At 37.5% G+C, this 27,711-nt stretch overlaps 1 protein-coding gene across 2 annotated transcripts; it reads right to left on the reverse strand.

The window, feature by feature from the left end:
• Nucleotides 1–1,565: 1,565 nt before the first annotated feature.
• Nucleotides 1,566–25,827, reverse strand: LOC107599797 (tetratricopeptide repeat protein 39A-like). 2 transcript variants are annotated; one of them, XM_016291480.1, is made up of 20 exons: nt 25,618–25,827; nt 23,439–23,489; nt 23,181–23,231; nt 16,637–16,741; nt 12,856–12,987; nt 11,442–11,485; nt 11,150–11,217; nt 10,949–11,013; nt 10,093–10,192; nt 8,695–8,760; nt 7,947–8,055; nt 7,768–7,835; nt 7,563–7,622; nt 7,279–7,440; nt 6,689–6,780; nt 6,284–6,404; nt 5,800–5,911; nt 5,426–5,540; nt 5,024–5,140; nt 1,566–3,334 (listed from the first exon to the last, which is right to left on the reverse strand). In XM_016291480.1, the coding sequence occupies exons 1-20, from the start codon at nt 25,656–25,658 to the stop codon at nt 3,220–3,222; spliced, it is 1,794 nt and encodes a 597-aa protein (XP_016146966.1). In that variant the 5' UTR covers nt 25,659–25,827; the 3' UTR covers nt 1,566–3,219. The 2 variants fall into 2 exon arrangements, with proteins under 2 accessions (XP_016146966.1, XP_016146967.1); XM_016291481.1 differs by lacking the exons at nt 23,181–23,231; nt 23,439–23,489; nt 25,618–25,827 and adding an exon at nt 21,391–21,507.
• Nucleotides 25,828–27,711: the final 1,884 nt, after the last annotated feature.

A 27,711-nucleotide genomic window follows, 5' to 3' on the forward strand; every position in this document is an offset into this window, starting at 1 on the left:
CACCAACAACAGGGGGTTTAAAGCCTGTAAACTTGACCGCATTAGGCCGATTTAAAGGCATAGTTCGCTCTATATTGAAAATTCTGTTGTAATTACTTAACCTCATGTTGTTGCGAAAACCCACGACCCCTTTTTTTGTGGAACAATAGAGGAGACATTAGGCAGAATGACAGTACCCAGTCATTCTGCCTAATGATATGCAAAAGAAATCTATCGTATCTCTTGCTCTGGCTACTGTGTATAGACCACCAGGGCCGTATACAGATTTCCTAAAAGAATTTGCAGATTTCCTCTCAGACCTATTGGTTACTGTTGATAAAGCGCTAATTGTCGGAGATTTTAATATTCACGTTGATAATACAAATGATGCATTAGGACTTGCGTTTACTGACCTAATAAACTCTTTTGGAGTAAAGCAAAATGTCACCGGGCCCACTCATCGTTTTAATCATTCTCTAGATTTATATCGCATGGAATTGATCTTACTGATATAGATATCGTACCTCAAAGCGATGATGTTACTGACCATTTCCTTGTATCATGCATGCTGCGTATTACTAATATTAACTATATGGCTCCACGTTATCGTCCGGGCAGAACTATTGTTCCAGCCACCAAAGACAGATTCACAAATAACCTGCCTGATTTATCTCAACTGCTCTGTGTACCAATAAGTACACATGAACTAGACGAAATAACTAGCAACATGGGCACTATCTTCTCTAATACATTAGAAGCTGTTGCCCCCATCAAATTGAAAAAGGTTAGAGAAAAACGTACTGCGCCATGGTACAACAGTAATACCCATTCTCTCAAGAAAAAAACTCGTAGTCTTGAGCGCAAATGGAGAAAAACTAACTTGGAAGTTTTTAGTTTCATAATTAACGTTAGGTAAAACTATGTGATGAAAATGAAAGTTTTAGTATTTTTTTCATGTGTATCTCACATTTTTTTACATTAATGTTTTTGTTTTTAAAATATTTTTATTTAGCTTTTTTCAGGTTTAGTGCTTTTTAGTGCTTTAACTTAAAAATTTAATTGCAGTTATGCATAAGTATTTCAGCTATTTATATTTTATTTTGTTATACATGTCATGTGAGTTTTATTTTATGAAAACTATTTTTAATAGATGTGGTTTTTGTTAACAGTAACAATGCTGGCATTAACTATTACAGATGAATACAGTGCAGCCAGTATGTTTTTATTGATTACAATGTGCCAGACTAGTTTTATTTTTGTAATATAATTTTAAATCACCCTTTTATGTTTTGACGACATGAAGATTCATCAGAAATATAGGACTACATTTAAAAATATATATATATTAACCCCAAACTAAAGGAGATGTTCGGCAGGATGTAATGTGGATTGACAGCCTCATTCACCTTAATTTTTCTTCCATACAATGAAAGTGAATAGCAACTGAAGCTGTCATTCTGCTAAACATCCCTTTGTTTTTCATGGAAGAAAATCAATGATGACATAATGTCGGTTTTTGGGTAGACTGTCTTCTATAGAGCCAGGTCCCTTAGATCAAAAAAGGAAAACAAAAGTGGTTTTGGAGTGCTATCATATCATTTAATTTTAAATTGGAAAATGTAAGTTCAGTATTTACAGGAATGTGTTTACACAGTAGCCATGCACCATACACAGGATTTGCTGACCTCTATAGCTCAAAGCTTGTAAAATCAATCTAAATCAGGAAGAATTTCAATGAGGGAAAAACAAAAGCCATTACAATGAAAAACCCATATATCACACCTTTTCAAACATTCTGTTTTGCCACATTTGAAACACAGCATGTTACAAATTGCCTGTGAAATTTCTGAGCGAACACAGCATGAGCAGATGATTGTTTTAGCTTAATGTAAATTTGACTTTGGTAGAACTGGATCTCATAAAACAGGCACTATACAGATTACATTGCAGAAGAACAAAAATCCATGGATACATTTCAACTAATCTTGGGTAAATTACTATAAAACACACAAGCCTTGAAGTGCAGGACTGTCTGATTAGAACTAAATCTGAAAATACACTGCAGCTATGTTTAGTAGGTTGAACTCCAGACTACAGGGAAAAGCTCTATGAAGTAGCATTCATATATTGAACATAGTACAATCCTCTGTCCTGAACCAGCTCAAATTTTCTTTCTCTTCGTAGTGCAAGGCTCTAGTGGTTGTCAATGCATCCCTCACGTTGGCTGGAGCTGGCATGCCAGCCTGTCCTGCATGTATCTAAAAGACTTGTTTGTTTGAGCTCAAGTACGATCTGGACCAAGTCCACATGGAGGAGACTGCCTTTCTAAAAGACACATTCAGCTGCCCACTTAAAACGGGACAATTTTGAAAGGTGCCATAACAGTGAATAAATACTAAAAAAGAAACTAAACCCACAAAACTTCCAGTTTACATTCTGATAGTCCTTTTTTGCTGTTACGAAGATGCTTGTTTTCTCTCTTTTTAACACATTGCTAAAACAGACTAATTATGTACACAGAAACACAAAGATAATGTTATATGATACAAATTAAGCTTAAACAGGAATCCTGTCCATGAGATTTGACAAGGCCACAGTACTTTAACCAAAGAGTAGCCCATGATATCAAAACTTACGTTCATCATTTCACCTTTGGACAATAGTCTTATTTCATAACCTATTTCTACTCCAAAGATTAAAAGTAAACTAATATTTGTGCACATGTGCTTTAAATCCAAATCCAAAATTTAGCCGTAAGGCACAGGCATATCTAGGCTACTGATGTCACAGGGTGACCAACAGTGGAGAGCATTACCAACAAGAGCTTCGAAAGCAGCCAAAATGATTGACAGATGACCTTACGTTTGTTCTGAGTGACAACGTTCTTAGCCTGATGTACCAGTATAATATTATTGGACTGGTGTAACTTGTATTATATTAGTATTATTTATATGGTACATTTACAATATTCTAAAAGCACAATGTTATTTATATGACATCATAACAGCATGATGTCACTTCTGTGTCTGTGCACTGCACCTCACGTAACATTATTCATGCAGCTGTTGTCCATGTACTGTATAATCTCAGTGTGCGTCATTCAATGAAGATGATTTGTCACTATAAGCTCAGTTCGGGTCTGATTGGTCATGTGCCCCTTTAGTCCTCCTCTTATGGCATATGGCAACCCACATTAAGCTTGATCTTAGCTTGCTGTGACCCCAGCGATGACCCCAACCGTTAAGGGCTGGAGGGTGAGCATTCTCCGTTCGCAGCTGTGCCTCGTGCCTTATGTAGTGCTGCCTGGATCCGGAAGTGTGTCCGTGATTCCATGGAGTAGTTTTTGTAATTTTGCCTGGCAAAGAAATCATGGTTAATAGTGTTCAAGACTAACAAGGCAATGATTGGGTATATCATATATCAAATAGGATAAAGGTATAAAATACATTATATTATATTATGCTACAGTGTTTTACATCTTATTTAACAGCCATGATGTGTGACGCTATTATAAAATAATGATAATCAGTTGTGAAATTTTTACATTGAGTTGATGACTGAACGTGCTGAATGCCACACTTTTTTGGTGGGAATATAATATATCTAATGACATCTTCAATGGCATCTTACAGTACAGTTAAAGCAAATCAAATCTGGGGCCAGTTGCATAAACTTAGCCTCTGTGTTAAGATCTAGTCTGCCCAGTTAGGGGTAATCAGTTTTATTTTTTGGATTCAATTTAGACTAATCAACTTTTTTTTTTATGTAACCAACATTTAAAAAAATTATGATCAGTCTTAAAGAAAACAAATGTATGATTATACAACCATGCCCTGAAACTAAATTATGCACAGACATCTAGTAAACAGTATATCTAATGCTAATACAAAATTCTTATTTTGAACTTTTTTACTTTTACTTTATTTTACTACTTTGAATTGTTTATAAAAAAAAATAACTTCCTCTGAGATTTGAATTTAGGTTTTTATTTTATTTCACAAGGCAACATTCATGTCACGAATCCGGTCCATGAACTTTCCTTTTCATTGACTCTCGCACCACACAAACTGTTGCATAGCACCCCGGACTACATTTCCCATCATGCATTGCACTGATTGCACTCAGCACGAATTGCACACACCTGTTTACACTGATTGCACCCAGCTGTTTCATATCACTCCCTCACTATTTAACACTCACTCTGATCCCTTCCCGCTGCCGAGTATTGTTTCAGCGTTTATCCCTCTCCTAGAGATAGCTACCTTACGGAGCCCTAGTCGTTAGCCCTAGTCGTTTGCCTTAGCCTTAGCCCTAGTCGTTTGCCTTAGCCTTAGCCTTCCCGGTTTCTGATCTTCGCCTGGTTCCCTGGATTCACCCCTTTTGTCTTGCCCCTTTTGATTCTGTCTGCCGATCGTCGACCTGTGCTAGCCCTAGGACTATTCTTGTGTTTTGCCCACCATATACCTGTTTGCCCTCATCTGACCCATGCCTGCTGTATGACCACGTCTCTGTCTGTGTCTAATAAAGCTCTGCGAATGGATCCGCAAGTCTCACGTCTCGTCAGCCCCGTAACAATTCACAGCAATGCACCATTCAGACAATTTATGCGACCTGTAAATCATTTAATTTTATAGCATAATTTCTACTTTCTTACATTTTGACTTGATTTTAAAATATATTACATATTAAAATAATTATGAAAACTAAAATAAATAAAATACATTTAAAAATAAAAGTAAATTATTATAATTTATTTAAAAGTGAGGTCAAAACTTATAAACATTTTTTTGAGCAGTTGGAATGATTTTCCATGTCGAACAAAGCCATGAATCTATCTTTGAGACTGTGTTGTAAACAACCATTAATTTTAGCAGTGTTGCATTTAGTTAGGGTAAAGTGGCAAATCTGTGCCTGCTTTGAAATTCCAAATTCTCCCTTAGGTAATTAATCCTGACACTTTGACTCTGCAAATAGGATCACTCCACACATTATGTACATTGCTATCTTAGAGGTACAAAACATTCACTGTCAGGACTGAACTTACTTGGCTGCCTCCAGAAGTTTGATGGCCTCGTCTATTCTGCCCTCCTCCAAACACAGTAAACCATGTTCCAGAAGAGCATTGGGCACCAGATAGTGGTCATATTTAATCTGACTCTCACTGTACAAGTACAAACGCAAACAGAAAAAGAGCATTTGTGATTGAAGCTATGTTTAAAACATTTTCTCTACTATCTGTGACATACTACATTTTAAAACATGTAATATTTCTTATTCTGTGCAGTGAAATCACAGAACTCGTCATTTTACGGGTGAGACTCTTTCCTCTTCTGTAGAGTCAGTAAAAGAAAATAGGCCATGTCTACTTAAGTTTTCACAAGAAAAACCACAAACACTTCTCTTTATATTAGTGTAATTTGTTGTACAGCAAAAGAGCAAAACTGACTTGCAGAGGACGAGGGTGAAGTAATGTTCAGCTTCTTCCTTGGAACCCAAGTGTTTGAGACAGAGCCCCTTAAGCAGACTAACCACACACTGGTCATCTGTGGTGAACTCGGTCCCTGAGAGCAAATACACAAGAGACATTTATGTTTCAGAAAAAAAGCTAAATGTGATACAGAGAGTGTCTGTGTTGATAGTGTTTTTTTTTCAGTAGAACACTGTTACTTTTGGTACTCATGGTCATTAGTAATAGTAGTGGCAAAATATCATTTGGATTGACACGAGGAAATAAATAATTGCATTATTTTTGAGTGAACTATTATTTTAAAAGTGGACACCAGCATAAGCAGTACTGCATTGTTTGGAGGGAGATTTTACTTGGATGTTGTTCAAGCGTCTGCTGGGCCTCGTCCAGTGTTTTCAGCATACCCTCTGTCAGGTCCTTGTGCTTCCCAATCACAGTGTAGCCATTCCAGATATACATCATCTCCTGTCGTGCAAACATACCCTCACAATGAGTATGAGTACGAATTTAAGACTGCGACTTGTCCAGGTGTTTCCCTTTGTTTACTTTGCCTTGGGATTACATAGATCAGGATGCTCTAATTCCTTACTCTTTGTTAATTAAAGGGCTTTTCACACAGGACATCTTCTTGCATTTAAAAATAGCAAAGCGGAACACAATGGAACAGAACAGGATGCACGTTTATAGACGCAGTACACCATTGTCAACGCACATTATCAGACTCGACACATCTGAATAGTAACTCTAAACGCAGTGAGACACAAAATGACAGCCAAAGATGCAAGAACACATCCTCTAAATACAGACAGCAAAATCTGTATAAAACTGAACACTGACCAATGGAGGTGCAGGAAGAGGAATGGCATTATCTGTATTATAGCGGCGAGCTTTTCTGATGGCAAACTTCTCTGTGGGCAGTGACTTCCCAGCTATTTTCTGCTTCAGACTGGGAACTTGCCTGAAAAGTGCAAAACGGATCACAGTTTGCATTAATACAGTAAAGTACATATAATGTCTATTATATTTACAAGAGGATGGGCTACATTAGATGTTCAAATTAAATATGAGATTAAATTAGGTCATTTGTAATGCTTGTGTGAACTGAATGGCATTACAGTACAGGCTGCATATGACATAAATGACTTTTTCTTGATTTTATAGTCATGTTGTCCAATTTATAGATTTATATTTAATCATGTGAACAAACAGGAACATACATGCACACCATTCCCTTGCCATTACCTAAACAAAGCCACCTCATTCTCCCCGAATGGCTGGCATTCCTCACGACTCAGCATGCTGAGGTAAGCAGCTTTCATATACGCATATGTGGCCTAAAAAAAGTGTGTGTGAGAGGAAAAAAAAAAGAGCGATGAGTTCCGAACTGCACAGTAAACACAAACATCCCTGCAGGAGATTAATTGTCCTCAGCCTCCATTCATGTTATATCAGCAGACCTTTTAAACCCAGAGAGAAAAAAAATAAAAAAAAATAAATAAATAATATATATATATATATATACATACATACAGTGGGTACGGAAAGTATTCAGATGGAGCCTTGGTGAGCGTAAGAGACTTCTTTCAAAAACTTTTAAAAATCTTACCAACCTCAAACTTTTAAATGTAAGTGTATAAATAAACTTGAAATTTGTCCCATTTTAATTCCATTTCTGCTTTCTTAAATTCCTATTTAAAATATACTTCTACATCATTCGCTAATTTAAATGTAGTCACTTAATCCATTTGGCCCTGAAAGGCACCCACCCCATTTTACATATAGATCAAGCAACTCTTCAGTGCACCACTCAGCTGTGTATTTTAAGGTTTCACCTTAGACCAGGCGTTCTCTTTGCTGAGCAGGTCTGCATAGTAGTAGGCCATCTTCCAGAGCCTTTTATAGGTGAAACACCACATCAGTTCCCAGTAACACATGTGATGGAACTGCTTCCAGTGCTGCTGAGCTTCACAACACTCCTCGAAACGCTTGATAGCCTTAAGAACACGCACATCAATACATGCACACAGGCAGTTAGAAATAAAATAAATATATATAAATAAGAACTTAAACAAAAACCTCCTCTTTTTATGCATTAGATAAAAGTAACATCACTTACAGCATCCAGATTTCCTTTAATTTCTTCTATACGACCAGCGAAGAACAGGAAAATGGATCCCTGAAAGGAACACAGCAGTTGTCAAATATATAATTCATACTCTACTATTAACAGCTATTGCAGTAGCTGTTCATATCCTAATGTAAAAGAGAATGTGAGTGTTTTGGGATTTATCACTGGAAACTCGAAATTGGTGGTCAAGTACCTTTGGATACTTTTTCAGATAAGGCTGCAGAAGCTTTTCTGCATCTTCTACATCTCCCTCTCCAGTGCCTAAAGAACACACACATACATGCAATGAGATACCAAATAACACAATGTTACTTCTCATGTGCTACATACAGTATGAACTGAAAATGTGATTCAGAAGAAATTTTCTCTTACCTAAAATGAAGCTCATGAAGGTGTGATAGCAAAGCAACAACATGTTACACAGGAAAGACCTAAACGTGTGCTCAGCGGAGCCCTCCTGGAGCTGCTCAAGACCAAACTCCTAAAACACAAAGATATATACACAGTGTTAGTTGTAGAATAATGTAACTGTAGAACATGCCAAAAGGAATAGTTCACTCAAAATTGCAAATTTGCTGATTTACCTCCGGCCATCCAAGATATCGATGACTTTGCTTCATTACATCACTTGCTAACCAATCAATGGGTCCTCTGCAGTGAATGGCCATCAGCTGTCTGAACTCTCATTCTGATGGCACCCATTCACTGAAAAGGATCCATTGGTGTGCAAGTGATGTAATGCTAAATTTCTCCAAGTCTGTTCTGATAAAGAAGTCAGAAAGAGCTTTATTACCAATGTTTACACACACAAGGAATTTGACAGGAAGAAACAATCCCGTCTCATCTACATCTTAGATGGCCTGAGGGTGCGTAAATTTTCAGTACATTTTTATTTTTGGGTGAACTATTCCTTTAAGACAGACACAACACACAGGAAATCATTCACACTTCTGTGCTTCGCTACATTCAGACAAGTATAAAAAAACATCGGCATGCACCTTGACACACTTTATTGAGAAGACAGACAGAAAGAAAAAATAGCCAAGCTCAGAGGAAATTTCATTTGTACACAGCAAACGTGAGCAGAGCCAAACTAAGCATAGTACTACACAATACTCACTTTGTTACCAGAAAAGCCCACAAATTCCAACAGCCTGAGAGTCCGTGTTGGCAATAACGACAGCATCTGGGAAAAACACAGATGAGGGGTTGAGAAAACAGACTTGTCCTCAATGAACTCTATGCTAGGATTCATAAATACTCATGGTTTGGTTTAAGAGAGAACACTAGAAGGGGTCATATGATGTTGCTAAAAAGAACATTATTTTGTGTATTTGGTGTAATGAAATGTGTTTATGCGTTTTAAGGTTCAAAAAACATTATTTTCCACATACTGTACATTATTGTTTCTCCTCTATGCCCTGCCTTTCTGAAACGCGTCGATTTTTACAAAGCTCATCGGTCTGAAAAGCGAGGTCTGCTGTGATTGGCCAGCTATCCAGTGCGTTATGATTGGCCGAATACCTCAAGCATGTGACGGAAATGTTACGCCCCTACCATACTGTGATGATGCCCTGTCAGGCCGGAGCGATGATTCAAAAACATGAAAACCCATAATAAACAAGGCATTTGTTGCATCCAGTGGGGACATAATTATGGATTATTATGACTTATACTGTCTTTTTATGCGTTGCGTTGCATCGCGCCGTGTAAACATAAAACCATGTCTGCATCTGTGATCGGGGAAATGACAAACAACAAGCCCTACTCTACACTGCTCAAAACTCGCGTTTGAATCGTCAGTGGCAAATTCTTTAAATATAAAAAAACTGCGGCCTTGAGTGAGCGGTGGCGGCCTAGAGTGAGCAGAGGCCGGGGGCTAGAGTGAGGAACGGCCGGAGGGCTAGAGTGAGCGGAGGCTGGTGGGCTTGAGAACGGAGCGGCCGGCAGATTTGACGAAGGAGCGTCTGGAGGGCTTGCGGCAACCACATGTGACGACCCCGGGATAGACTCCGCTTCGTCCACGGTGAAAGCCGATCCGGCGATCCACAACGCAAAGTTGTTGTATTTCTTCAGCAACCAGCACAGATCAGCTCCAGGCATGAAGCAGATATCATACTCTTTTGGAAGGCCAAACAAAGTAGTTTCGCTTTCACAACAAATCACACAGCGCCTTCACGACATGGCGGCGGCAACAACAACAATACTACCGCGAGAATAAAAGTTACGCCTTCTTTCTTTGCGTGAGCATTTGGGCGGCGTTATGCAAATCTTCCCACATCGTGATGTAGATATGTGGGGGCATGTTAGAACGAGCCGTTTTAGGTAGGTGTGGCTGACTCTTAACTTTTATAAAGAATATCTCTTTGGATTTGAGACTTTAGTCTTTGCAACTTTACAGATCTTCTTTATGCACCAAGAGCTTGTAACACTCCAAAGAGAAAGGAAAAATTGAAATCGCATTATATGACCCCTTTAAGGCTACAACACAAGAAAACATATGACATAATGCTCTCACCAGGTTAAAGGCCCCGACCCCGAGCTTAATGCCTCCCTCAAAATGACCATGATTGTCACCTTGAACATAACTTGAGGACTTCAGGACCGTATGTAGTTCCCTTGAAATTAACACAAACACACATTAAAATAAACATACATATAAACTTATGGAAGTGTGTGTGTAAGTGAAAACACACACAAAACCAATTCTTCTGATTAAGAAAAATTAAGCAAATTACATTGTAAACATGAAAACTCAATTTTATTATTGGCAATTATTATTTTTTAAACTTTTAAATATATAAAACACACACACACACATATATATATATATATATATATAATATCAAATGAATAGCTTGAATGCACTCTATTATTTGGCCCATTTAATTCAGAAACCATTTTACTAGTACACACTATTGCGTTTAGGTCTGCTCTAAGTTCATTAATAAACAAAAATGCATGTGCAATAAGAGCTCATACATATAAAATGAGAAGGGCAGAGGAAACTGTTATTTCACAAGTCAGTATTTTAGTATTATTTATGTACTGTTATAGCATTTATTAATATTTTGAATTATCTTTTATTTTTATATTTTAATTTTTAATTTTATTTTTAAAGTTTTAGTAATTTTATGTGCTGTTGTCATTTTTGTTATTGCATATTTCTATTTATTTTTATTCTATTTTTATTTATTTCTATTTCAGCGTTAACTTACTTTTATTTAAATTTTAGTTGCAGTAATTTTAATACTTACAACTTTTTAAAGATAGGTTTTCCATCTAATATTTATATGTGCTTTCATGTCAGCTATAATTTTTGATCATAATTTTTAATTTATAGTTAACAATAACAACACTGCAACAGGCCTTACTTGTATATTTGATAGCTGTTTCTCACTTTCATTCCTCCCTTTATGAAGCTAATCATATTTTCATCCTGAAAGAAACAGTAAATAAATCTTAAATAAGCAACTTAACTTTATCCACAATTATTTATTTTACTCACATACATAATAACAGGGCAAAGTAGATTTAATATTAGCAGTAAAAGGGAATCCACCCCTGGGACAGACCTGCAGGAAGGTGAGTGCTGCCCTCTGGAGGAGGCATTCGGCATAGCACACTTCAGCGTGGAGCTCCTCTGGGAAGGACACAAAGCAATTATGCTTTCAGAGTATCTAAGCATGATGGGAGAACGTTACATGGCCTTTTCAAAAAACAGCCACATGATATGTTCAACATGGGTTGAGGAAGTGATTGCATAAACTACTATCATTACAAGAATACGTCTTTTGTAAAAGATCTCAAAATGTTTGCATGATATATATATTATATATTTAGCAAAATATGTATATAGGCACCCACCTTCTGTAAAGGTTTTGCTGTTGAAGGTAGACTTTTTACGGTATCTGTAAAGACAAACAAAGCCTTATCAGTCCTGTCCTACAACAACACAATGATCCATCAGTAGTGGTTACTAGGTAACACGCTCAGTTGGCTGAGGTCAGCCTTGTGCTCTCTGTTACAGTCCTACTGTGTGAAAGCTGGTAGACAAACTTGCACACAGTAAAAAACTCAGCTTGATTCACTGTATCCCTAAGGCCATATAAATAGAGCAGTTGGATCTGAGGAGGACACAATGGCTGTCTGGTTTCTGTCTGAGTAAACAGACTCCCCTCTGAGGGGCAAACATGAATTATTCTAAGTTTGGCTTCAATTAAATTTACACAGATACAAGACATGCAGATGAATGCCGGGGGGCTAAGATAAGTAGGCCATGCGCACCCTACAAAGTTTTATAAGTGACAACCACGGGTCTGTGTATTTATGAAATACAAAGTCACAGCAAAGAAAACAAGGATGTTATGGATGTTAACAGTTTAGCCACTGAGCAACAGCCAGGCATTTATTTTAGCACTTTATTTTAGTACAAACAACAGAAGGAGAGTGTTTTGGTTATGCTTTTTAAACTGCTGCTTTTAAATGGTTTTAAACAGAGACCAGAGTTTGTGGAACAACAGCAGGGTGAAAACAGTTTATGTTATTATTAACTGATTTATTTTATTATTCCAGTTAAGATCAATGTAGTGAAGAATATACAGTATATATTGTGACAGAACCAGTTTACTGTCCTGCATACGTGGCGCCTATTATTTGGACCAGACAGTGTAGCTGAAGAGCAGCTCTGAGTGTGTGTGTGTGTGTGTGTGTGTGTGTTCAGGTGACAGTGGCATTCCAGTGCTACAGGGCCTGGATGACGTGGCAGAGTCACAGAGGTGTGAATTGCCTGGAAACACAAGCATGCACCAGTTTGTCACACCCCCCAACACAGCGTGTCATGGGACTCTGAAATTCCTCAGAGAATTCCTGAAATTGCCATCTGGGATGTGGTGACAGCCCTAGACCTGCTGCATTGTGGCATTACGTCACTATTACAAATGTGACATAACCAAGAGATCCTGAAAATAGTGTATGGATGTTAATAGTTGAAAATAGTGTATGGCTGTTAATAGTAGGGCCTGCGCCCTGAAATAGAATAAAAGCCCATGGAATAAAAGTACACCTGCTAGAATGTTACTCTCTGTTTCTCTCTCTCTCTCTGTCTCTAATATATATAAATATTTAAAATGTAATTATTTTAAATGAATTGACAGCCCTAATATTACATTTATGTAATAAAAATAAATAAATAAATAATTCACATATAAAATAAGTGAAAACATAAATAAATTAAATAAATTCCATTTTATTTTAAATTAATGAAGTAAATACAACACACCGTTGACACACAGCCTGTGCCTCTTTCATTGTGTTGCCTGCAGCCAATATGTCCTCCGGGTTGAAGGTCATCATGGCCTGCATTTCCAGTATTGTGGCATACGTAAGCGCATGATACATGCTGTCTTTATTCCTGCCAAAGAACACAAAGGAAGATGGTGCATTAGATCTATATATAGAACAAAGGAGAGGGTGGTGTAACAGTGACGGTAAAAGAAAATTCACCACTGAGACACTCAATAACATCATCAATAACACAAATGAGGTCTGGAAATGGATGAAAGTGTTTGAGTAACCTGACCATCCTGAACACAGTGCATCTTGTAACATAATACCAAAAACACTAATACTATGACATTATGAAAAAGTAAAACTACCAGAAAACACACATTGTCAATTAAAAATGTGAATACAGATTTTGTTAAAATACACTATTATTATTTACCTTATCACAATATTTTTTTGTAAGTAAATTCAAAGTGGTTAAAAGTGCTTTAAAGAACATGCATTTTTATGCAGGTTTTAACTTCGATTTCGCTAAATTCTAGAGAGGATTAAACTCAATTTAGTGTCTATTTACAGTGCAGTTTCAGTTCTTTCAGGAGCTGAATAGAATGTGACACTACTAGTCCAACATTCCTGGGTAGAGAGATGTCTGGATAAACAGGTTTACCACTCTTTCCTTTACACAGGTGGAACTGCAATAACGTTGGCATGACGGGAACAGGAATGTGGCATATACAGGTGCATCTCAATAAATTAGAATGTTGTGGAAAAGTTCATTTATTTCAGTAATTCAACTCAAATTGTAAAACTTGTGTATTAAATAAATTCAATGCACACAGACTGAAGTAGTTAAGTCTTTGGTTCTTTTAATTGTGATGATTTTGGCTCACATTTAACAAAAACCCACCAATTCACTATCTCAACAAATTAGAATATTTCATAGAACCAATAAATAAAAACATTTTTAGTGAATTGTTGGCCTTCTGGAAAGTATGTTCATTTACTGTACATGTACTCAATACTTGGTAGGGGCTCCTTTTGCTTTAATTACTGCCTCAATTTGGCGTGGCATGAAGGTGATCAGTTTGTGGCACTGCTGAGGTGGTATGGAAGCCCAGGTTTCTTTGACAGTGGCCTTCAGCTCATCTGCATTTTTTGGTCTCTTGTTTCTCATTTTCCTCTTGACAATACCCCATAGATTCTCTATGGGGTTCAGGTCTGGTGAGTTTGCTGGCCAGTCAAGCACACCAACACCATGCTCATTTAACCAGCTTTTGGTGCTTTTGGCAGTGTGGGCAGGTGCCAAACCCTGTTGTAAAATGAAATCTGCATCTTCAAAAAGCTGGTCAGCAGAAGGAAGCGTGAAGTGCTCCAAAATTTCTTGGTAAATGGGTGCAGTGACGTTGGTTTTCAAAAAACACAATGGACCAACACCAGCAGATGACATTGCACCCTAAATCATCACAGACTGTGGAAACTTAACACTGGACTTCAAGCAACTTGGGCTATGAGCTTCTCCACCCTTCCTCTAGACTCTAGGACCTTGGTTTCCAAATGAAATACAAAACTTGCTCTCATCTGAAAAGAGGACTTTGGACCACTGGGCAACAGTCCAGTTCTTCTTCTCCTTAGCCCAGGTAAGACGCCTCTGACGTTGTCTGTAGTTCAGGAGTGGCTTAACAAGAGGAATACGACAACTGTAGCCAAATTCCTTGACACGTCTGTGTGTGGTGGCTCTTGATGGCTTGACCCCAGCCTCAGTCCATTCCTTGTGAAGTTCACTCAAATTCTTGAATCGATTTTTGCTTGACAATCCTCATAAGTTCCTGGATGGCCGGAGCCCTGCAGAGTTTAGATTTAACCCTAATTAAGCAATCTAATTAGCCTGATCCAGCTAATCAAGTCCTTCAGGCTTATTTGAAAACTACATGGTATGAGTACTGGAGCAGGGCTGGAACTAAACTCTCCAGGAACTGAGTTTGACACCCCTGCTCTAACCAAACAATAAATTGAACAATATACCACGAGGGCAACACACATAATGCATGTCAAAATCATACATAGAGGCCAACTTTTTGTCTTAGAACAGGATAATTATGCATTTCTGAATGAGCTGATGTGTAAAAAGTTTCATCACTGATTTATTTTGCGAACTCTAAAGGGTTATGTGTTAAAACGCTTACAGAACAAAACAGCTGTTGACATGCAAACGAATATCAGGCACTGAAATTGTGTTTGTGCTGTTGCTGTTTTCCTAGAGAATCACGAACACTGGCCAGAACTCCTAACCAATCTGTATGCATAATCAGTAATTATCCTTTCAAAGTCAAATCAGATGTCCTGCAAAACACAGCACCAAGAAGTGTGGAAGTAGAGACAGAAGCTACTTTCACACAGCAGCAGAACACAGCTGTCAGCCCTATTTGGAGTGCTGTTCATACCTATTTTAGTTATGAGGTCTGTTGGCCTTTCAGTTTATAAAACATGATAAAAAAAGTGGTTAGAGAGCTACAAAAAGTCCTATTTAAGAAATAGTCCACTGTGCGATTGCAGAAAGATCATCTCTACTATCAGCAGAGTTGTTTTAAACTATGAACTTGTACAGACATGGATTCTAATATTTCTCTGTTTGTAACTTTCTCTCTTGTGCACGTGCACCTTTCATTAGCTCCATGCATGTAGCAGCCCTGCCCTGCTGGCTGGAGGGTGGGACGCGACTAAAACAAACCTATTAGGTAAATCACAAAACTGTGACTTCACTATTTGCAAGTTCAAACAGTGAGCAGCAGAAGTGAGATCCTCTGATTGTCGAATCAATGACTTGCTGAACAGTGTGTCTATGTTTATGTATTATGCATGTTTGAATTGTACACATGAATGTGTCAAACTAATATTTGGCCTGATATCCAGACTTTCAGATGAAACTATTTAGCAGCAGTGTCCAAAATGAACACTCGTGAGAGTAAATATAGCCTCTGGTGAGTAAATAAGTTAGCTTTATTAGGAACTCTAACATAATACATGGTTTAAATTAAATTGTAAGCATTATATTCTGACCCTCATTGAATAAAATAAAATAAAAAAGAGAACCAAAAAAATAATCACCATTGCAAGGTGTGGCTTAAAGTTAATTTTGGATCCTGAATGCAACCCAACAAAAGTGGAGTGACCCAGGGGACAAAGATGGAAAGATGGCAAAGATTAAAAAATGGACTGAATAATTATATAGTTTATAATACACAAAGGCACACACCCATCCACAGCTGTGAGTAGTGAGGAAGGCAGAAATGTGAGATGCTATAAGACACAGCATATGTATGAAAACAAGGTGTGGTGTGAGAAGAAGAAAAGACCTAGAGATGAATCTCCAGAGAGCTGAACTCATTCAGTAGGTTTTGGGTTATGTGAGATTTACCCGAGAAACACCCAATGATTGTGGATGAAGACTCACCTCACAAAATGATGTACAAGAACAACTACGTAAATTAGTAGATTATGCACTTGCTTAATGGATAAAACCAGATACAAAACAGTTCAAACACTTCATAAGATTCAAAAGGGATTAAGAACAGTGATTCAAAACTGATTATGAAACAGTACAATCCAAGGTTTCTCTGCCTCACACTCAAACACACAAAGGAGGATGTAAAATAAATAATAGAGCCTCATTGTGTTCGGAGGTCTAAAGTTCCATAAACGTTCCAAACCCAGAACCTCACACAAAAACAGTAAACAGCAGGTCAAACCCTTATTGTGAAACATACAGGCGGTCTTACCTGCTCTTAAGTCTGGTCAAAGCCTCATCGAATTCATTTCGCAGGAACAGATCCAATGCCTCCATGCAGTCTTGAAGAGCCACTGACAGGTCAGATTTCTCCGACCTAGCACAAATACAGAAAGAAAAAACAACTAAATAAACAAATGATAATTTCCAAAACCTCTGTCTTAAAAGAATAGTTCACCAAAAAAAACACTTACACTCAGGCCATCCAAGATGTACATGAGTTTGTTTCTTCATTGGAACAAATTTAGATAAATTTAGCATTACATCACTTGCTCACCAATGGATCCTCTGCAGTGAATGGGTGCCGTCAGAATGAGTGTCCAAACAGCTGATTAAAAAGTAATCCACACAACTCCAATCCACCAATTGAACATCTTGTAAATTGAAGTCGTGAATTTATAACAAATAAATACACCATCAAGATGTTTTAATTTTAAACCGTTGCTTCCGGCTAAAATAGGAGTAATCTATTCATAACATTGCTTTCTCCAGTGAAAAGGTCTGAATCAGGAGAGAAATATTCACAGACGGAGGTACCGTTTACAAGCAAAAACAGTCCAAAACAGATTTTGATGTGAAAGGACAACAGGGTATGGATTTTTCCACAGGAGAACGCATTATTATGGATTTTAGACTGGTATTTTGGCCATAAGCAATGTTTGAAAGTAGGGCTGTCAAATCGATTATCATGATTAACCACATCCAAAATAAAATGTTGTGTTTACATGTGTGTGCTTTGTATATTTATATGTATATATATTGTGACGAGCGTCCCGAGCTCACATCAGCGTTGCCCTGGAAACGGACGAGGAACACCTGCACACGCTCATCACGGGCGGATTGGTCACAGCTGAGAGTCATCAGCCCACGGCCAGATAAGCCGCGTGAAGCCCGAGGAAGAGGAGAAGAGATGGTCTCCCAGAAGCGGAAGTCTAACGTGTTGTCTCCTTTGCATTACAGAAACCAGCCCGTGACCAAGCAGCCCACGCACGAGCGCCGCACGGACTCACCGACACTGGATCACGCTCACGGAGAAGCACCGACTCACCTCAGGACACAGCGCACTCACTTGAGCACTTTCCCTGTGAATAAATCCACCCTCCGGGGTATTTGTTTGAGCTCTCCTTGTCGCGTGTTCCTTCCCACCCCGTTACAATATAAATACACACACATATATGTAGCCTATATACAAGTATATAAACAACTTTTTCTGACCTATATATATATAAAATTGTTATTATTATTATATTATTCTTGCTTTTGTTAAAATAATAACATGGTCACAAGATGAATATTCAGAATTTTTCCCCAGTAGTCCGTTTTATTCAAACAATTATGAACATTTTTGCATTTAGATACAGAAGAACTTTGCTTGTTGAATATTAAAAACAAACAAATGAACAAACAAAAAATCTGGATATCCATGTCTGCCATGCAAATCAACAGTTCCTGCTCATTCCCAGACTGGATCTCTTCTCTCCACTTTCCCTAATTGCAGATTCAATTATTAGATTTGTCAGTATTTATATTATTATCCTTAGATTTTCTTTTTGGGGGGGCAAACTTGTGTCCCAACCAGACACGACGCGATAAAAAGTATATTTTCCATGTAGTTTTTGTCCTAACCACCCGCGACACGTGACAGTAAGCGACATGGGATTCTATTTTAGGAACGTTTTTTATTTTCTGCGACGTCGCGGCAGGAACAACATACAAAATATTACCGTGATAATCTCAGGTAATGATTATGTGCTGTATTCAATGTTAAACGTGTCTAATGTGATTTTGAATATTATTTTGCGTTATCTTTATAGCCATAGTGAAAGCAACAATAGATATTTTACCTCAGATCTTGAAAATAAACTGTGAACTCACAGCGAACCAACACGTGAATGCCGTAACAAAGATATCAGTCACTCACTCACTCAAAACTGATCAGTCCATTCACATTTGAATCATCTATTTTCCGTGAGAGAATTAATACATACAATATATACATAGCTTAAATAAATATTATAGATAGATACAATATATACATTAATAATATAAACATAAATAAATATACATATTCTAAAATATATATATATATACACACACATTTACAGACTGTGAGCCCTACAACCTACTGCCGCCTGAATGCTGCTGTGCCAATTCTTCGACTGTATTTCGAAGATGGAAGATGTATTTGGACTGTATTTCGAAGATGGATCTGACCTCCGTCCAAACCTCCGGCTTTCACGACAGTCCATCACGTCCCTCATCGCTGCTTTGAAGTCAGATTCTGACCGCGTCGCCGCCTTCCGCCATTTTCGAAAATGACGCCTCCTCTCGCGTGGCCTCATGGGATAGTAAAGTGTCCATCCTATGCATGCTACGGAATTCGGGCGGAAGTAGTAGGTCATCCGGGTACTTCTCGCCTACTGTTTTTCGAATACTATGAATTCGGACATACTACTCGCCTCGCATACTGTTTTTCGCCTGCTATATAGTATGGAAGTATGCGATTTCGGACGCAGCGATGGTCTCCCAGAAGCGGAAGTCTAACGTGTTGTCTCCTTTGCATTACAGAAACCAGCCCGTGACCAAGCAGCCCACGCACGAGCGCCGCACGGACTCACCGACACTGGATCACGCTCACGGAGAAGCACCGACTCACCTCAGGACACAGCGCACTCACTTGAGCACTTTCCCTGTGAATAAATCCACCCTCCGGGGTATTTGTTTGAGCTCTCCTTGTCGCGTGTTCCTTCCCACCCCGTTACAATATAAATACACACACATATATGTAGCCTATATACAAGTATATAAACAACTTTTTCTGACCTATATATATATAAAATTGTTATTATTATTATATTATTCTTGCTTTTGTTAAAATAATAACATGGTCACAAGATGAATATTCAGAATTTTTCCCCAGTAGTCCGTTTTATTCAAACAATTATGAACATTTTTGCATTTAGATACAGAAGAACTTTGCTTGTTGAATATTAAAAACAAACAAATGAACAAACAAAAAATCTGGATATCCATGTCTGCCATGCAAATCAACAGTTCCTGCTCATTCCCAGACTGGATCTCTTCTCTCCACTTTCCCTAATTGCAGATTCAATTATTAGATTTGTCAGTATTTATATTATTATCCTTAGATTTTCTTTTTGGGGGGGCAAACTTGTGTCCCAACCAGACACGGCGCGATCAAAAGTATATTTTCCATGTAGTTTTTGTCCTAACCACCCGCGACACGTGACAGTAAGCGACATGGGATTCTATTTTAGGAACGTTTTTTATTTTCTGCGACGTCGCGGCAGGAACAACATACAAAATATTACCGTGATAATCTCAGGTAATGATTATGTGCTGTATTCAATGTTAAACGTGTCTAATGTGATTTTGAATATTATTTTGCGTTATCTTTATAGCCATAGTGAAAGCAACAATAGATATTTTACCTCAGATCTTGAAAATAAACTGTGAACTCACAGCGAACCAACACGTGAATGCCGTAACAAAGATATCAGTCACTCACTCACTCAAAACTGATCAGTCCATTCACATTTGAATCATCTATTTTCCGTGCCCACTTTTCTTTTCTACACACTCGCCATGTTTTTGCTGTCACATCGTATCTACACTGGACGCGACAAAGCATTGCAAATCATTTGAACGAGTCAGCACTTTATCCAAGACAGCATCGATATGAGTTCTATTGTATTTTATTGCGTCGCGCCGCTCGCATCCGGTGTAGACACGATGTAAGTTAATGTAGCTTTCTGATGCTGCGTTTGAACTTTATTTGAAATTAGCCACATTATTTGAAATTAGCGCAGGCCAAATTTTTTTCTCTCAGGGACCGGATGTGGCCCGCGGGCCGCCTATTGAGGAACCCGTACTTTGAGGCAACACAACAGCTTGTGAAGCAGCTCAAGGAAGTAGTGATCAGGTGACACATTAGACAGGAGACAGGCTCACTCAGCTTCTGAGAATCTGTAGAAAATCTCACACTGTCCCCAAAAAAGCTTGTTCTGTGTGAGTGTGAAGTCACAGCTCTCTGCTGCAGAGAATCCCCCCAGAGCCTCTCAATTTAGATACAAGCGCAGTGAAGCAGATGCCACCTTCAAATGCACTAAGGCACAGGTGAGTGAGTATCTGTAGTCAACTGAAGAAAAAAAAAACACTGGGAATGTGAAGAGGAAAGTGTATAATAATAATGAGAAGAGGAGTGAGTAGAGAAAGTCTGGGGAAACAAAGTGTACCATCTATTGATTTGTGCATAAAAACACTATACTGACAGATTGCTTATGTTGCTTAGAATCCCTATAGTGCCTCTCTAGAGGTTTTGCAACTAAACAGTAAAGCAGCAGCCTTTTTTCTTTTCTTCATGGAAGATTAATGAATCACATACTCAATGTGTCTAATTCCTAGCAATCTAAAGTGGCGTTTACACCATTCATTTTCAATCAGTGATGATGCAACAAAGTTGAGCAGGATTTATACCCTGAAAAAAGTAATTTCCTCCTCAGTAAACAGTATTTTTTTTACGTGTTGAGGAATTCTACAACACAAGCAGCTCTGAAAGCAAGGGCATCAAACAATTACCTGTCTAATATTTCCAAACCGTCCCTGTTTTTCTGGTTATGCAGGCTGTAAATGCATTCTCATGTTGAGAACAGTTAAATAGTCCTCAATCACTGCTAAAACACACATTCGCGCAATAGCACACTCTCAGCTGTGTGGCGTTCTTACCCGTTTGACAGAGTTTCTGCCTCTCCTGACATTTTCATCTGGTACAGTGAGATCGAGGAGTGCAGTAAAGCGAGAGAAAGGAGGAATAAAAGAAGAGAGAAGAGACGCAGAGTATTTCACAGTGTGTGTGTGAGAGAACAGGCCTTCGTACTGGTTCCTATCAGCAGAGCAGCAGCTTCCCTCTGGCTACAGCACTCACACACACACTCTCACTCACTCAAGCTGCAGAGAGGACAGCGGGAAAGGAATGCAGAGCTTAATAAGATTGGGATGACTATTACACAGACAGAAAGTGAATGTTCTCATTGCCTCTTTCTCGCTGTCTCCTCGCCTTCTAACAAACACACATACACGCCACCTCAGCCTCCTCCTCTTCTCAGTATCACCCTCATGCTATACACTACATCCTGGCCTCTGATTGGTCAATGATGCAATGGAGGCGGTTCCAATTTCTTAAGAACCCACCTAGCAAAATGCTCCTAAAGTGGGCATCACACTTCTGCAGTCAAGTGACAATCTGAACTCCACAGCAGTCAATAACATTCAACACAATGGCAGGACTGTAAATCAGTGCTCAACAGTGGGGATCATGAGACACAGAGGACAGATGCAGACCACAGAATCAGCACAAGGAAGTGACATAGGCTGTGGCGTGTTTAAGAGAAGGGGAGAGGGAAGTTTATAGAAAGAATGGATGCAAGATGAAATGCTTCTATTTTGCATACTCTGGAGCCACATGACAAAGCTGATTGGCTGATGAAAGCACATCCTGAGCTGTGAAACCAAACGCAGCAGACAGGAAAAAATTAAAATGTATATGGAGCCAAAAATCCAGGACAAAAGCCAGCACTGGTGAAATATGTACTGTAAAAAACAAAATTTTAAATACAGTGCTGTTCAAAAGTTTGGGGATGGTTTTTGAAATCAGTTTATTATGCTCACCAAGGCTGCATTTATTTGATAAAAAATACATAAAACATTTACCTCCCCTGAGTAGTAGGTGCTAATGTGAACTGATTGAGCGAGATTTTGTAGACATGATTTGCAATCCTGCAGATACAGTATAAATCAATAACTTGCAACCATCAGTTCTGTGAATTTTTTACATTTCTGAAGAAAATGGTGTTTGTCCATGCAAAAGGTTTTAGCACACTGCTTTGATTAGCTTATCTGCATCTAGAGCAATAATGTTGGTGTGCTATGCATTTTCAACTCTAGATTAAAATAATCATGACCATACTGGCATCTCATTACAGTGAGATAATCCTTTAAGAAAACGAAAATGAGCTTTCTGTTGACTGATGTGATGCAGCTTCATTCTGTATTGGGTTTAGTGTAGCTGATGTGGAAGCCATCTGGAGTGAACCTTTGAATAATACATGTGGAGGACGGTAGGAACCTGCCCTTTATGAGAACAATCATTAAATCTCTCTAAAGAGATGTTACCTCCACAGTTTGCCAATGTGAGAGTATGTAATAAAAAATAGATATTACTAGTATCTACAGTCAAATCTTCAAAAATTAAGTTATTATTACTCACATGCTCAGTACTAATTTATGCTTCTCTTATATTTAAATACACACATAATGCAATGCAATGCATTGTGGGAAGTAACATGATAGTGCCGTCTTACCTGTTGCAACACAATGGCTAATTTGGCTATTGCTATTCATGTTCACTTATGCATGAACAACTAAGATTCTATATTGTTTTTGTTCACAAAACATGACTGCGGCAGAGCAAAGTGCAAAATGAAGTTTGAAAAAGAAACGCGGAGGCAGAATCCTACCCATAATCAGTGATGACAGGGTCCAGCCCATCTTTCTCTATAATAGGTGACCTAAAAAAGGAAACAATCTTATATTTACTGCCACTATTATCAGTTAAGAACTTCTCAAATGACATTTTTATTTTGAGTAGATAGCAATTCTTTATCAGTTAACAGAGTGTGTGTGTGTAAATGTGTTCCAATTCTAATTGTTGTCAGTGTCACAGACAATAGTTCTTGTGGGGAAACACGAGTTGATTTAAAGCGTGACACACTCACTGGGATGGAGACGTGGGGCTGTCCAGCGAGTCTTCAGTCTTGAGTTGATCTCTAAAAGCAAAATGAAAGCTTGTGAACAAAATCTGGTCTTGTATTCTTCAGTAATGAACCATTAATGACACAGTTTCCTGAACACAAAAATATCTGAAAAAAAGCTCTCAAGATCATATTTCATCAGCTCTGAGCAGTTTCCCTAAACATGATTCCCAGTGTCTCTAATTAAGACACCCCAATGTGTGCACAGTTAGTGAACAGGAAATAGCACTGACTGAAACAGTTTTTTTTACATGTAACAAATTACGGTGTGAAAGGAACATCTACTTCTCGGTAATAAAACAATAAACAGTTAAGCATTAACAGACAGCAGCACACAGCGCCTGTGATGTCATGTTTTTTTTTTTTAAAAACAGGAAGAAGGGTTTATACCATGAAAGAGCAGGTATCATCCAATCAGCTTGCACCAAATCTTATCCATGTTATGACATCACCTGCTACATTGTTTTTAACATTAGGTCTTTTGATTAACCTGACAGTCTGTCTCTTAGAATATTGTTAAGGCTCAAATCACTTTGCGACATACTAATGATACTGTTTTATATTCATTAGAAAACAGTTACTACTCTAATAGGCCTCTAATGGTTGTTTATTCTATCGTGGCATTATATTAATGAGAATAATGGCAAACAGTCTAATTGTATATAATTCCCAATCTTAATATATTTTAGGACGACTGTTTCTAACAAGGGGTCCACGAAGAAGGCTATATAATATGAATAAGTAAATACAAATAAAACTTGAATAAATGATCTGTTAAGCATTATATAATGTAGTAGTTTTAGTTATTGTTCTTATTTAAAGCTAAAAGTGCTATATTACAGTTTTAAACTTGAGACTCCTCCGAGTAAAGAAGAGCAAATCCCATCACTAGATAGATTACTTAATAACCCCTTAACTGTCACCGTCCCACCTGTGGGACGTTTGGCGCTCTTTTTTTTTGTTGTCTTTTTTCTCTATCAAATATTTTATCAATCATCATAAATCATATATCATTTGAAAGCTTAGAAGCCCATTTCGAAATCAGACATTGCGTTACCATGGAAATGGTACTTTAAAATCTTTTGGCGGTCTCCTCCCCCTTAGTGGGCGGTCTCAAGTGTCATATTACAAAATGAAGTACGGTCTTTTAAAATCAAAACTTTTTATAATCTTGACAAAAAACATATCATTGGAAAGGTCTGAGTCTGAGTATTTTGAGATAGAAGCAATATTGACAGAGAAATCTAGATATTTGTGACAGAAAAATGCATAAAAAAAGTTGGATGGCACCCGGTGGCTGTTTGTGGTATAACGCCCTAAATAAAATCTCACAGGAACCTCAATTTTTTTCATATCAACTTCAAATTTGGGAGATAACTTATTTAGACATAAGGCTATAATTTTATACCAATTTTAGAGTAAAACCTGATATGTAAAATATTTATTATATATAAAATAAATATAGTGCATTTTCTTTAGAGTAAATTTAAACTACTATAACTTTTTGATACTTAAAATATTTTGAAAAAATATTCTCTTCTTTACAAAAGGACCAACCTTATGTCTGTATTCCAAAGTGTTAATAAATTACAACAATTTAAGTTTGGATAGTGCACCTGCATGCCTATTTTAAAAAATGGACAGTTAAAGGATTAAAAGTTGGTAACTTTAATGATATCCGGTCTTTACAGTTAGGGAGTTGATCATGAACTACACTTACTTTATATGATCTATAATCTAATATTCACCGGTAAATACAACTATTGGGTGCCACACATAGATACTTCATAGATAGCATACTTTCATTAACACATACACATTATTGGTTAATGTACATTAGATACATTGATGTATTTATATCTTCACATGTGAATATACAATGACAATAATTCTGTTAAGCATAACGTTCTTAAAATAAATGAGTTACTATAGTGTTACTAAATATTCCTAACATCCAAGTGAATATGAATGTCATTTGTTCTGTGATGTAAGGAGGCAGTAAGAACACAAGATTTAGATCTACCCACCACCTGAAACCATAATACTGAAGTCCGTAATTCTCTCATTTATGCAAATTATCTTGATGTATCTGCCATACGGAATTCTCTCCACCTGACCAAAAACTGAAAGATTGCAAACTTACTTTTTGCCGTCATTCTTCTTGTTGCGTCTCCAGAAACTCATTCCAAAGAGGAAGAGAAGATAGTAAATCCAGTAAGACAGTAGAGAGTGTGCTAGTCACTACCTGGACATTCGTTACCTGTCCTAGCCTACCTCAGGTGATCACTGAACTTCTGTTTGAGACGCAACAGCGGCCCGTGTGTTTCTATACTGGTTGGTTTTTTGGGGGGTTTTCAACATGTGAGGCCGACAGGGAAGTGTGGAGAAACCCATTTCCACAAATAAAGAGATCCTTTGCGAAAACTGCTGGAATGCTGTGCTGCAACTCTTCCCTGGTCTTAAAGTCCTCCAGGTTCAACTTTCACAAAATAGCCTACTACGAGTATGTTTGCGAATTATAAATCGAATTCTGGTGGGTATAAACAAAATGGTCTTAGCGTCACTAACACGCATTAAAAAATAAAACACTAAAGTATTCTAAAGTCACCAAAAACACTGGTAAATAAATGTATTTATGTAACATGCTTAAAGGAACAGAGCTTCGAAGGCCAGCTGTTGCTATGGTTACCGCCTTAGGCAAACTTAATGAAATTGTGTGGTTAGAAAATCAAAAGTTGTGGCTTTTAGTCTGTCTATTAGCTTTGAACATTTTATTCCAACCCGATCCAATCAGAAAACATAGCTATTTTATAAGGTGGCCATTTCATATGAACTTGTTCGACACAATTTGTAAGAAAGCGTACGATTTCTTAGAAAATAGCACGAATACCTAATACAATCACATTGTAAAAATCGGTTGCTATGGTTACCTCCTCAACTTTGCTTGTGAAAATTACACTTTGTGGTCATAAAATCAAAATTTGAGTTTTGCGGCTTTTAGTATTTGTCTGTTAGCTTTAATCCAGAATGCCAACCCGATCTCAAAAGTTAAAAAATCTGTTTTATGAGGGAGCAATATGAATTCGTTATGCGATTCATACGAAAAATTTACCCTATTTAGAAAATAACAAGCATCGTACAAATTCATTAATTTGGCAAAAATAATAGTTATGAATTGCCATGAAAGTGTTGACCAGTGTTGGGGGGTAACTCATTACAAGTAATGCGAGTTACGTAATCAGATTACTTTTTTCAAGTAACTAGTAAAGTAACGCATTACTTTTTTAATTTACAAGAAAATGTCTGTGTTACTTTTTCAAAAAAGTAATGCCAGTTACTTTGTTTTCCCATTTATTGACTGACAGCTCTCCTGTCCCCATATTGGAAGAAATCAGAAGTGCAGAGGTGTTGTGTGAACATGATGTTACTGCAGTTCTAGGCTAAATGTGAATGTGCATTAATTCATCCCATTCACAAAAAAACTGATTTAGTATTCATCAAAATGAACTAAAACAGTGAAATGCAATCTCAGAATATGACGCAAACCTGCAATAATGAAATATGTTAAATAACACAAATGTATCTAATCTCATTTTATTAACCAATATCTTTGCTGCTGACATTTGATGATCCATTTCAACCATACTAATAAGCAAAAATGACTTTAGAGAAACTAACAATTGTGCTTTATTTTTTAATTGCTGGATAGTGTTTCTTCTCCTGCGTTCTACTGTACAGACGTGAATTTACTTTTGCTTCAGCCTGAGGTTTATTTATTACACTTTTTGGTGTGAAAGGGCTTTTACATTTGCTATAAATAGAACTTATATTAAAAACAATCAAGCCCTGCTTATATTTAAAAAGTAACGCGAAAGTAACGCAAAAGTAATATAACGCATTACTTTCCATAAAAAGTAACTAAGTAACGTAATTAGTTACTTTTTTAGGGAGCAACGCAATATTGTAATGCATTACTTTTAAAAGTAACTTTCCCCAACACTGGTGTTGACTATATGCTAATATTTCTAAAATCTGTTTATTATTATTATTTTTAATGAACCTTTAACAGAAACATTTAACATGTATTATCTTTCTCTTCTGGAACAAAACCGAGCAAAAATATTGGGCACCACTTTATTTTAAGGTGTCCTTGTTACATGTTACATGTGCTTACTGTTATAATAACAATAAATTATGCATAATTACATGCAAGTAACCCTAATCCTAACCATATAGT

Source organism: Sinocyclocheilus grahami, unplaced genomic scaffold (genome assembly GCF_001515645.1).
Source record: "Sinocyclocheilus grahami isolate Dianchi unplaced genomic scaffold, SAMN03320097.WGS_v1.1 scaffold272.1, whole genome shotgun sequence".
NCBI classification, from domain to species: Eukaryota; Metazoa; Chordata; class Actinopteri; order Cypriniformes; family Cyprinidae; genus Sinocyclocheilus; species Sinocyclocheilus grahami.

Coding starts and splice junctions, on each gene's coding strand:
- LOC107599797 (XM_016291480.1), bottom strand. CDS start 25,658: ATGAGTTTCTGGAGACGCAACAAGAAGAATGACGGCAAAAA. Junction 8,056..8,694: donor TGGGCTTTTCTGGTAACAAA/GTGAGTATTGTG, acceptor TTTGTGTTTTAG/GAGTTTGGTCTTGAGCAGCT. Junction 6,781..7,278: donor AAGAGAACGCCTGGTCTAAG/GTGAAACCTTAA, acceptor CACTTTTTTTAG/GCCACATATGCGTATATGAA.